The sequence below is a fragment of the Malania oleifera genome, chromosome 10 (assembly GCF_029873635.1).
Source record: "Malania oleifera isolate guangnan ecotype guangnan chromosome 10, ASM2987363v1, whole genome shotgun sequence".
NCBI classification, from domain to species: Eukaryota; Viridiplantae; Streptophyta; class Magnoliopsida; order Santalales; family Ximeniaceae; genus Malania; species Malania oleifera.
The window spans coordinates 54,381,032-54,393,192 of record NC_080426.1 but is presented as its reverse complement, the minus strand read 5'-3'; the positions used below and the strand labels follow the sequence as shown (position 1 = coordinate 54,393,192).

Here is a 12,161-nt window from a genome sequence, read left to right as displayed (position 1 = left end):
AAGAGACACTTTTCAAAATCAAATATTAGATTTGTTTACAATATGCTTTAAGGAGGGTAAAATTATCTTTTCAAAGGCCTCTTGTCTCATTCCAAATCTGCAGTGTGTACATGAACAATTTTAGCTAACCTTTCTAATTAGAAATTAAATAATTAAATTACAACCACAACAATAATTAGGGGGAACTTTTGTCAAAATCTATTAGAAACTATGATGAACTTGAGTTATACCATGAAGATAGCCGAATCCATGGTCCAAACTGTCTTTAGTGAGAATTTAAAATTTCAAATGTAGAAACCTTGCATTCAATATAATAGAAAATTTGTTAATGATTATTCTTTGGCGAAGCTCTAGAGAATTGTGCCCTATGCACATATGTATATTATATGTGTTTCATGAGTCATCCAAAATTAATTATAAACATTACATCAACATATTAATGGTGATATGGTCGTCACTGGCTGTAAATTAGTCGTAATGACACATTTGAATATATGTGCAAAACATGATAATTTTTTAAAAAAAAAAAAATTATTAAATACACGTGCATGGTGAAATCAAGTTAAGTTTGGTAATGTATATAATAATTTCTCAGCTCACATAAATGTTGTGCTTTACAATATGAAATAGTGCATCTCCAATTTCATATCTCTTCACAATCCTCTCATTATTAGACTAAGAAGAGATATCTATATGATCTAATCGGTTGCCTGCATTATAATGTGGTAACAATAGAATTAAAAGAAAAATTTAACGAAATGATAGCTTTTCCAATTATATTAATATAAAGATTAGGATTAGTATTTTAGATGCATATTACTTGGTGATCATGATTCAATGGCTCGTTTCTTTGATTCAAAGTTGAAACGTTGAACATAAAAATCTTTAAATTTAAACTATATTATGATGTCCCCTAAAACACGCGAAGAAGGGTAAACACACTCTGCACCGCCTGTTAATTTAGGAGATAATCCTTGTGCATATTGGATAAGATAATGACCAGTGTGAATATTGTGAAGTCTTGGAGCATGAGCGTATGGGAGGGGCGACCATGACGCCATATTCCCGCGTGCGTCAAGTGTCAACTCTACTTGCTTCGGGCCTATTTTTATTCTTGAATGCGGAAGAAGGCTCGAAGATTCACGGTCTCTTCTCATCTATTGCCCTTTCTCTCTCTGACTTTTCAATAACCTCTAGAATTGTTCCTTCCTCGCACTTCAATGATACATGCAAATAATGGGGGAGGTGGGTCAGACGACCCAACCCCGTGCATGGAGGATTGAAGCAGTCAGCAATTCCTAATTGGACCTTTCCCCTGCTTCTCCCATTCTCGCCGCTTACAAGGAAATTAATGATGATTGGACCAGATACTTGGCCCCCGTGGAAAAACAAGATGCTTTGATTTTCTTTGTCCTCTGATTTTTCTGTGTCTCTACTCAAAAGATCCAGCCTCACTTTTCACTGATACATCGTTATCCCTTTTCCTCCCAACTTCTTCTGTGTTGGAAATGTGGCTTGTCCTTCCATACAGCCTATTACCAATTCTCCTCTTTAAATTCCCCTTCCTCAAATTTCATCCCACTCACCCTCTCTTCCTCCTGCAGGAAACTAAGTTCAATACTTGGAATTCTATGTAGTCAATCCTGTCACTAGCTCTTTTGGGTTTTAATTTAAGTTCAGCTGGCTTCTTTCATTTCAATTTTCAGCCCTCAAGTGATTCTTCATGTTTCTGCTTTTTTGGTGGATGCGTATATCCCTCTTGCATGGTTATTTGTAGTCTTGATCTAAGCTTCCTACCGTTCGATCAATTGAGCCCTCAATTTAGTCTTTGCCAGCTACTTCTAGCGAGCTAGTTTTCCCGAAACAATTCGATCCCTTAGCTTGCTTGCTGTTATTAGTATTTTCCTTTTTCTTGTCGCTGGGTCTTGTAATTCATTTCTAGATGGAGAAGTGGAAGGAGCCGGAGCAGAGTACTCTCATCAATGAGCTGAACCAAGGGATGGAGCTGGCGAAGGAGCTAGGAAACCATCTCCATCCTGCATCGTCGCCAAAAGTCCGCCAACTGTTAGTTGAAAGGATACTTTCTTCCTACGACAAAGCACTCAAAATGCTACAATGCAGTGGTGATCTTGCCGGCGTGGAGTTTGAGTCTCCGCCCAACACCCCACCGTCCCTTGCCGGTAGTAGTCCGAGGAGCGAGATTTCCGATCGCGATTTCAAGGATCAACCCAACAGTTATGTCTCCAAGAGGAGGTAAAATTTAATTTCAGGTCTAACACGTACCAAAAATTAATCTTTATGGTTAACTTTCTGACTGATCAATCAATTATGAATTTTGATCAAGTACTTTTTGTTTAGTGGTCAGCTTCTTTAATTTGCTTTACATATGTGTTGCAGAAAGACAGCGCAGCAATGGACCCGACGAGTACGTCTCTGCAGTGGGACAGGTTCGGAAGGGCCTCTTGATGATGGCCATAGCTGGAGAAAATATGGGCAGAAGGATATCCTTGGAGCTAAGTTCCCAAGGTGAGGGTGGGGTTGATATTTTCTGTTTCTTGGCTTAACATTTATGAGCTTTTGGATAATTGAAAAAAAAAAAAAACAAAAAACTATTTGTACAGAACGCCCGTTGCACCACAATTTCACGCAAAAAATCTGTGTTCTTGTTTTCGATTTTTGGCTTTTCGGTTTTGTCTTCTGGTGGCATATTCCCATACCTTTTGTTTGCTCTAGAAGAACTGAGTAGATGTTGCATGCACCTTATGGCTTTTGTTATTTTTGTTTCCATGTTTTGTATTTGAATTGCTTCCATCTTCGGTGAACATGTTTTAAAATGCATTGTTCTTATTTGTTGGTAGATATTTTCTGAAACGGAATAAGCATGCATGAGAAGTAGATTGCAATGTTGTCATAGGATGAACTATCTACATTAAAAATTTTAATGCAAAAGAAAAATGCAGGTGGAAACTGAGACGCACATCATTTCCACATGGGGCCAGCAAAGCATAGTCTCTCACTCTTTCTAAATAGGACAAAAGACTTTAAAAAGCGAAACTGGAACTTATCCAGAGGACACAGGCAACTAAATGCCCCCATGTGGCCATGTACTCAGCTTGGAGAGACTTGATTGATTGCTGAGAAAATATGACCGCTAGAATTTACTTGCTGAGCTGCTTTGAATTCGTATGATCTTGCTGCCGCTTTCACATTGAGTTTCAAAAGCGTACCCTAGTTTGAGGTTGGAAGTTAAAATTCACACTGGTCCCCGGATCTATTCTTTTAGAACCCCGACAATACGAACCCTTAAAAATTAGCATTTCTGATTAATTTTTTCTTTTTTTTTTCTTTTCTTTTTTTAGTGTAGCTAGTGTTGAAGCTGAGTTTTTTTTTTTTTTTAATTTCTTTTGTCTTTTTTTTTAGTGGATGGTATTCATGTCAGTATCAAACGTTCACAACCAGGCTAATGTAGAATCAACAAAAATATAATCTATTTGTTAACCTACCAAATCTTTCAGCAAACACATGTTCTTATGGACCTACTTTTCTTTCACCAAATACACTTTTTTTTTTTTTGGGTGCTAAAACGATTGCTTTAAATTCTCATGTGATGTGGTGTAGCCAATGTCCCTCATGCCCATTTAGTATAATTTTTGAAAAGTAGGCATGTAAATGAATGGGGGGTGTAGGTGGGAAGATGCACGTTATGCGTGCATATGGGCCATGTGGTATGTGGAAATGAATTCTATATAGTTCCAATTTTTGCTAACAAGTGTTATTGCAATTGCAGGGGCTATTTTAGATGCAGTCATCGACATGCACGAGGCTGTTTGGCCACAAAGCAAGTTCAGAGACTAGACGAAGACCCCTCAGTATTTGAGATATCCTACAAAGGAAGACACACTTGCACCCAATCAGTGGAAAAGCAATTCCCCAAACAAACCCACCATAACTTTATTCACCAGGAAGAAAAGGCGCCAGACCAATCAAGAGAAATTCTTCTCAACTTAGAAACAGGGCTTAAATTTAAAGCTGACCAAGAGCTGGAGCCTGGGGAGCAAGTACTTCCGCCATTCTCCGAATTCCCATCTGCATTGACTGGTTTGCAAAACGAGGAGGATTGTATTTTCCCTTCCGCATTCATATCTCCGGGCAGTACGCCGGAATTCAACTATCCTTTGGTGAACAGCTTTGGGATGGATTACAATTTGCAGGGTTCGGATTCCGATCTCACAGAGATCATTTCTGCTCCGACTTCGGTCACCAATTCTCCGGTTGTGGAATTGGATTTCCCTCTTGAACCGGTGGAGTTGGACCCGAATTTCTCATTCGATTCTTTGGATTTCTGTTTTTCAGTGTAGAAAAAGTAGTTTTGTAGTCGGGGAAAGCCGTGTTTCACAGTTTTTGCTTTTCTTTTGGGAAGTTGAAGTAGGGAAGATTGGGCAAAAATGCTCCGTAATTTTCATGTTTTTGCTTTCACTGGGAATGACAGAGAAAGTGCTATTTTTATTTTAGAGTAGCTCAGGTATTTTTAAATAAAAAAAAAAATGAAAAATAATTGTGGCCTCAAAATGAAGGCAATCATGCCAATGACACTTAGAAGAGTCTCTTACAAAAATGACACTTAGAAGAGTATCTTCGATGAGATAAAATTAACTTTATTTGACAGTAGGAATGGGGTAGTTCTCAACTAAGCAAACATATTATATGTTAGTTAATAATCGCGTGTCTACACAAAAATAATAATCCTTGACAAGAAGATACTCTGGTGAGGCTGGATAAAATAATAAATGATAAAATTTATGAGAAAAATAAGAAGAGAATGTTTGACTTGAGCAAAATTCACTAAATTTAATTTGCATCACCAATACAAAATAGATTTGGAGAATAAGAAGGGGTGGATGCAAAAGAAATTCAAAAATTAGTTCTCAAAAAGAATGGAATTAATGTAAATAGAAGATTGGAATCTTCAAGATTGTAGTTGTCAAATGTTGGCGCAACTAGAAAATTTGATTTTTTTTTCGGAATCGTGGGATGGACTCGAATAAGTTCACTAAAGGGATAAACGGATACCCCGTAGTGTTTTTATTTCATATGCAAAGATGACGACTTGACACATGACTATATGTCATCTTTTTTACTTTTTGTATAGATGATAGTTGAATAGAGTCGTAACATCGTTTTCTTTCCATACACAAAAAGTAGCAATTGATATGGAAGCTTGACATACTATCAGAGCTTTTTTTCTTTTTTCTTTTCACATGTAAAGATGGTAATGGACATGTGCCACTACATCTTTTATATATACATTTTCAAAAAAAAAAAAAAATTGTGTAAATGTTAGATGGACACACTATCACACACTTTTTGCTTTTCATAACATTGAGATGATAATTGGAAACATGACCATTCTTTTCTTTTTATTTTTGTGTAGAAGCATGCCCACTACTTCTTTCTCTTGTCATATATCTAGAAATCCTTTTTTGTTATGACGTGGTGCTCATTTTATCATCTAGAGTTAGTCCTTGAACAAAAATTAGTGCATTTAGCTTTGCTGCACTCTTCTAGTAAAAGAGATTAACAAAAAGGGGCTAATATTGACACCTTTTTTTTTTTTTTGGACTAACTTTGTACCTTAATTTCTAAATCCTAGGTAGTTGGAATGCTTTTTTAGGTCCTTAAAATCAAATTCAAGGGCAATATTTGGATTAATGGAGCAAATAATGGACAAAAATTAAATTGAGAGCAATAAAATAGACCCCCCGGTATCTTCTTAGGCTTTAGCAAGTACAATTCTGATTCAATGTTATTTCAAGTTTTAATTTCATATTTTCGAACTTCTATATACTCTTTTCATTAGAAAAGAATGGTAGTTTTGGTCTAGATATACTTTTTTTGTTGAGAAAATATGAGAGGAAAAGAGTGACCAAACACACGTTTTTGGACGAGGAAAGAATTCCTTGCACCTTAAGGGGTAATTCTTGAAGAGGGCTCATTAGGGCAAAACCTTGTTTTATAAAACAAGTTCTTGGAGGCCTAAGGATATTGAAGAGACGATTAACCTATTGGATTCACAAGTTAACCTATTTGATCTTGGAGAGAAAACACACAATGAGAATGAAGAAACCCTAAGGAGGAGAAACTATCAGGTGTCTTGAAGATCTTAGGTGTTGAAGGGTTTTCTTGATAAAGGTTAGCATCATTGGTAAGGATATCTCATAATTAGTGTAGGTATGATTTCGCTAGTCTAAGAGATGTAAGGAGATCTTATAACTATCAGGATCGGCGCTATCGATTCTTCTAAAACCGATTTGTGCTAGAAGGGGCGCAACCAATACCTTTAAACGATAGCACAGAACCCTGCACTAAGCATCAGGTGGTGATGAGGGGCTGCACCAGTTCCAAGTAGGGGTGCTGCGGGCTTGGCCCACCAAGCCAATGCGATCCTTGGGCCCTTGCCCTATTTCGGATAGGGTTGATTGCTGGACCCCATAAAGCCAACAATCTCCCCCTCCCCCCAGCAGCTACCCTGGGGCGCTCAAACCCACGACCTCACTTCGTTACCCAAGAAAGGGGTGAATTGAGTTTTAAAAATTCTTCCTAGGTTAAATATGTTGAGTTTTAAACCATAGGTATTACACAACCTAGAGTCTTTCTAAGCAATCTCAAATCCCCCAAATAATCAAGTATGCAAACATTTAAAACAAATATGGCATTCTCAATAAATTAAATGGTTGCATACAAACACCACATCATATCCCATTTAAGATTTAGAGCGTGTATGTGAAATGATTAGCTGCTGAACGCAAATATACACGTGAAACATATCTCATTTAAATTAAACATGTGTATGCAAAATAATTATAACAATAAGAGAGCAAGCACACATGTGCCAAATTTGAAGTGCGAAAAATAAATGAGATAGAGAAAGACACACACACAAGAATTGTTATCGAGGTTCGGCCAATCCTGCCTACGTCCCCGCCTTAGGCAAACCCCCAAGGATTCCACTAACCTGCTTACTTAAACGGGCAGAGCAGAAGCTGTTTACACTTCTCCTTATGGGATGGAGTCTCCCTAGCTCAATTACAAGGCTAAACCACAACTAGTTCTCCTTACGAGGCAGAGTCACCTTAGCTTAATGACCAGGCTGAGCCAAACTAGTTCCTCCTTATGGGGCGGAGTCTCCCCAACTCAATTATAGGGCTGAGCCACAACCAATTCTCCTTACGAGGTGGAGTCACCTCAGTTCACTTTTCGGACAGAACTAAACCATACATACTTTACAGGATGGTGTATTTCCTAGCTTACCTAACAGGGTTAGAGCCAAACCGGTATACCTTACAGGATGGTGTATTCCTCTTCAGGTCACGCCTAGAATACAAAGATGTCAAATATTTGTACAAATAAATGCTTCTAAAAAATAAACAGGGATGTACACGTTGAAACTCTAATTAATATGTACTCTAATGATATGACATAAGCTCAGTAGAGTAAGGGAATATTTTTTCAAAAATAATTTTTGCACTCTTTGAATGAGATGTATATGATAAAAGTTTCAAAGATTCAACCCTAATAAATATTGTCACGACGTCCCAGGAGCGAATGTGCCCTAGGGTGGGCGAAATAAAAATGATAAGTATGTTTATTTTCTTGAAAAATGGACATTGGAGTCGCCACTAACCTTTTAAAGTGTGGTTAGAACACATGATTACCACCCCATTAAGGGTAGAATCAGTTTGCATTACCATGATCGGGATCGAGAGTTTGGTTATGTGAGGGGAAGGTACTAGCACCCCCTATACCTATTCTACGAACAATATCTAATTAGTTGAAGATTATCCCCAAAAAAAATGTAATAGCCTTTTATTCTATTCCTTTTTAAAAAAATATTACAAAAACACTACTAAATCACACACAAGTGTTCACATTTGTAACATAGTACCTATAATAATACATCCCTTAGAATTAGGGCATGTGAAGCTTAACAAGGTCGTATCCCTTTCTTGAAATCATAGGGATAGAAAATCGAGAAAATATTTCATGAAAATAACTCCCAGATTTACTTAAAAAATTTATAGAATTTTTCTAGATATTAAATAATATTTTTCAAATTTTATTGGGAGATTTTTGGAATCTTTTCTATTTTTCTATGTGAAAAGTGTGTAAAAACAATTTTCTGACCTCAAAAACAATTTTTTTCTGATTTTTCTGAATTTTTTGTGATTTTTTTTCATATTTTTCCTAAATTTTTAAGCAAATAAATAACGTAATACAAAATATTAGTAAGAAAATACATGGATCCGATTCAAAAACTGGTTCAAAGGGTCTGTCGATTTATGAGGAATCAGTCCAGATTGACAAAATCGGGCCAAGTGCTGGTTGCCGGGTGGACAGTACAAGGCACTCCGGATTGTCGACGTGTCACGACTGCAGCCGTCTTGAAGAAGCACCATTTGAATGGCTGGGATAAGGCCACATTGCACCCTAAATGCTTGAAGGATAGTGTGCCACATGTAGGCCATCAAACAGAGCAGTGGAAAAAGGCGTGGATCGTTGACGTGGCTCAATCTCGACTGTTATTGAGAAGCGTAGATCGTGAAATTAGGAATAGCTTTCCAAGAGGGCGGGGTGAATTGGAATCTTTTTAATTTTGATAATTTTTAATCTTTTTCTTAAGACACTAAAGAAAGCACAACAAATAACTAATAATCACACTTTAGAATACTTGTAATTTAAATGAACAAGACAATCAATAAAGCTAAAATAATTCAACCATTCAATCAAGAATAATTTTGCTTTTGTTGATTTCCCTATGAATGTTTATCACCTTCTTTGAATAAACTTTTAGTATGCACTTATCTTGATTAAGATTTCTGCAGATTAACCAACGTACTCCCTTTTGGGTTTCCGCAAACGGTTAATCGAAACGTACTTTCTAAATACCAAGAGTTTTTGTTTCTTTCTCTTTAGAACCTGTGACCTGCACTTTTAAATCATACAACACAGCAAGTATAGTATGTAAAATTGAGAGAAAGACACAAGATATTTTACGAGGTTTGGCTTCAACACAGCTTACGTTCTCGCCCTTGGCAAAACACCGAAGGGTTCCACTATAATAGCTCTGTTACCACGTGGAACAACGCTTGTTTACAACCACTCCTTTGATCGAGGCTAGAGCTTGCCTTCTCCAAACAATATGCCCTTGTTTGGTCAACATTCCAATAGCCTGGAATCGCCCAAAATCTACAATAGAAATATCAAAATCTGGTGTACAAGAGAAGCTCACACAAAGAGCAGATTAGTACAAATCAAAACTATGTACTTCAAAAGATAAAATATCAAGAATGAAATAAACTTTTGAAGCTTTTCATAGAATTCACCAAAATCCTTTTCTCCAGATGAGAAATCAGTATTTCTTCAAGATTTGATGCAAAAAAAATATATATATCAGAACAACAATACTTTCAACTTTGCAAGAGATTGATCAAAAGGGATTTTTAGAGCAAGAGAGCTTTGAGAGAATTTCAATGCTTGGGATAATTTTTGATTCACAAGAACCATGTATTTATAGGCTTCCAAGTAGGTTTCCTTGTTGCAAGAGTTTTTTTAAAGAGTTTCCCAAGTTGTTAGAAAATTTGGGGTTCAAACGATTATAATTTAAAAATAAGAGTTTTAAAATTTTTGCCCGTTGAACAGTGTTCAGACGTTTGAGGATTCAAGGTCAGACGTTTGAAGTTCCCGAATCCCCTTTAAAACAAAACTAAATACAGGGTCAAATGTCCGAAGTCTGGGTTTAGACGTCTGAAGTTTGGGTTCAGACATCTAAAATCACAAGTTCAGACGTCTGAACTGCTATTGCAACTTTTTGTCTTGTTCTATTAATTCTTCAGTCGTTTGCACTTAATCTTCAGACGTCTGAACTTAAAGTTCAGTCATCTGAAACCTTTACTTCAGTCATCTGAGCCTTTAAAAATCCTGTTTTATAAATATCTTTCTTTAAAAACTAATTTGCTCTCTTATTATCTTCATAAAACTTAATTCAATACTCTTAAATAGGTCCTTAAATCTTTATAAACTCTTGAAAAAGCTTCAAAACATATTTCAAATGATATTTTGGCTTTTGAAATACATACAAATATGTTTCCTAAGCCATCATGCTTGAGTTCTCATCGCTCTTGAGATGCTTTGAACAATTTGCTTGAGCTTCAAATATGTTAAACTCTCTTTGGATCATTGAAAAATTGTCTTCATACTTGACTTATACTTGATCTTCTCTTACACTGTACTTGATCCATATTTTCTGAAACACCAAAACTCAACCTTTTCAAGTTAAATCATCCTTTGTTTGTTATCACCAAAACCAATTGAAAGACTTTGTTAGGTCAACAATCTCCCCCTTTTGGATGATGACAAACAAAGAGTAAAGATAAAAGATTTATGTAAAATGAATTACTCCCCCTTACTATGACCATTAACAAGCAAGCCATATATATATAAAAAACTCCCCCTTGCTATAAACCATAGAAAATTTAAAGTTCATATAGTTCATATATCCATGTAATTCCTATATAACCAAGAACCAAGTTCTTATGTGAATTCATATATATTCAAAATCAAGTTCACACATGGATCATCAAGATCAATTTATCTATTCAAGTTCACATGGTCTTTTACTTTATCTTTACTAAATGCTCTTTTTCCTTTTAAATTCACATGTACTTTTACATAATCATGTACTTTTACTTTATCTTTACTAAGCACAAGTACTCTTTCTCCCCCTTTGTCATTAATCAAAAAGAGTAAGACAATGATAAAGAACCATCAAAAGTCATTCTCCAAATATATATATATATATATATATATATATATATATATATGATCCATACACCAAAAAGTTACATTTGAGCAAGAGTACAGATAATTTGAGATACATAAGATGTGATTCTTGTAAACAAAAAGCTACATAGAAACCTAAACTAGAGAACATCTAGCTTTCCTAGTTTTCTTCTTGAGAACCATCTCCTTTCTCTTCCTCTTCTCCCCCTTCTTCTTGAGTCCCTTCTTCTTCAGTATTTTCTTCATCACCTTCATCTTCAGAATTTCCTTCGTTTTCTACAGAAGCAGCATCATCATCATCTCCACTCTGAGGAGCAGAGCTAATGTCCATGGGATCACTGCTCTTAGTGGTTTTGGCATGATATTTTTCTATATGAGTGACCCGTTTGTCGATTGATGTGACCTTTTCTTTGATATTTTGAAGACTAGTGTGTACTTTAGAAGAGAAACTAGAGAAATCATGTTGAAAGGATAAGAACCAAGAAGGTGCTTTTGGAGATGAGCCAAAATCTTGTGTGGAAGAAGATTGAGCAACTGTTGATACTGGAGCAGAGGCTGAGGTTGAGGCTGAAGCTGAAGCTATTGCAGATGCAGGTGGTGCATGTGTAGTCCTTGCAGCTTTCAAATACCATCCGGAACGTCCCTTATCATATCCCATTTGCTTGAGAGAAGTTTCATTAAAAAGATCATATCGGGTTGTTTTTATGAAAAACTCAGAAATATTGGTAATGTTAAGGTGAGTAAAGAGAAGAGTGAGAATTCCTCCATAAGGTAGGATAACTCGATTTGATTCTAGCTTGGTCCATGTAACACCCCAACCCCGAGGGGCCTGGGATATTAACTTTTTACTACTGATTTACAGCGGAAGCAAATAAACTCAACTTTTATTTAAACCAGAGCGCTAATTATCCATATTACAATCATTTATTTCAAAAGAAGAAAAATTACACAAACATAAATATCTAAAATCATACTAATATTTCTAATCAATCTTTATTTTTCTAATCCCCACCCGCATGTTTGCTAAGCTTGATTTCCGACATGTCCTTCAGAGTTATCTGAAATAAAATACGATTGGAGTGAGACGACGCTCAGTAAGTAAATAAGATTATTATTAGTGTGTGGCCAAAATGAGCATTTAAAGAATTTCGTAAAACAATATTTAATACTATAACTTCAATACTGCTTTTAAAATAAATATAAATTTAAAAATTTATGCATAAAACTTTTGTCATCAATTTCAACAGTAAATTTTTTATAATCATATACTATAACTGCTAAATTAAACTTTTAACTTTAAAACTGTAAAAATGTTTTATGATAAA

At 35.8% G+C, this 12,161-nt stretch overlaps 2 protein-coding genes across 2 annotated transcripts; one reads left to right on the top strand and one right to left on the bottom strand.

The window, feature by feature from the left end:
* The first annotated feature begins 1,020 nt into the window (after nt 1–1,020).
* LOC131165330 (probable WRKY transcription factor 41) lies at nt 1,021–4,511 on the top strand. Its single transcript, XM_058123008.1, has 3 exons — nt 1,021–2,253; nt 2,398–2,526; nt 3,788–4,511. The coding sequence occupies exons 1-3, from the start codon at nt 1,943–1,945 to the stop codon at nt 4,356–4,358; spliced, it is 1,011 nt and encodes a 336-aa protein (XP_057978991.1). The 5' UTR covers nt 1,021–1,942; the 3' UTR covers nt 4,359–4,511.
* Nucleotides 4,512–10,996: 6,485 nt separating this feature from the next.
* Nucleotides 10,997–11,494, bottom strand: LOC131166690 (DNA polymerase II subunit B4-like). Its single transcript, XM_058125267.1, has 2 exons — nt 11,273–11,494; nt 10,997–11,143 (listed from the first exon to the last, which is right to left on the bottom strand). Exons 1-2 carry the CDS (start codon nt 11,492–11,494, stop codon nt 10,997–10,999), a joined length of 369 nt encoding a protein of 122 aa, XP_057981250.1.
* Nucleotides 11,495–12,161: the final 667 nt, after the last annotated feature.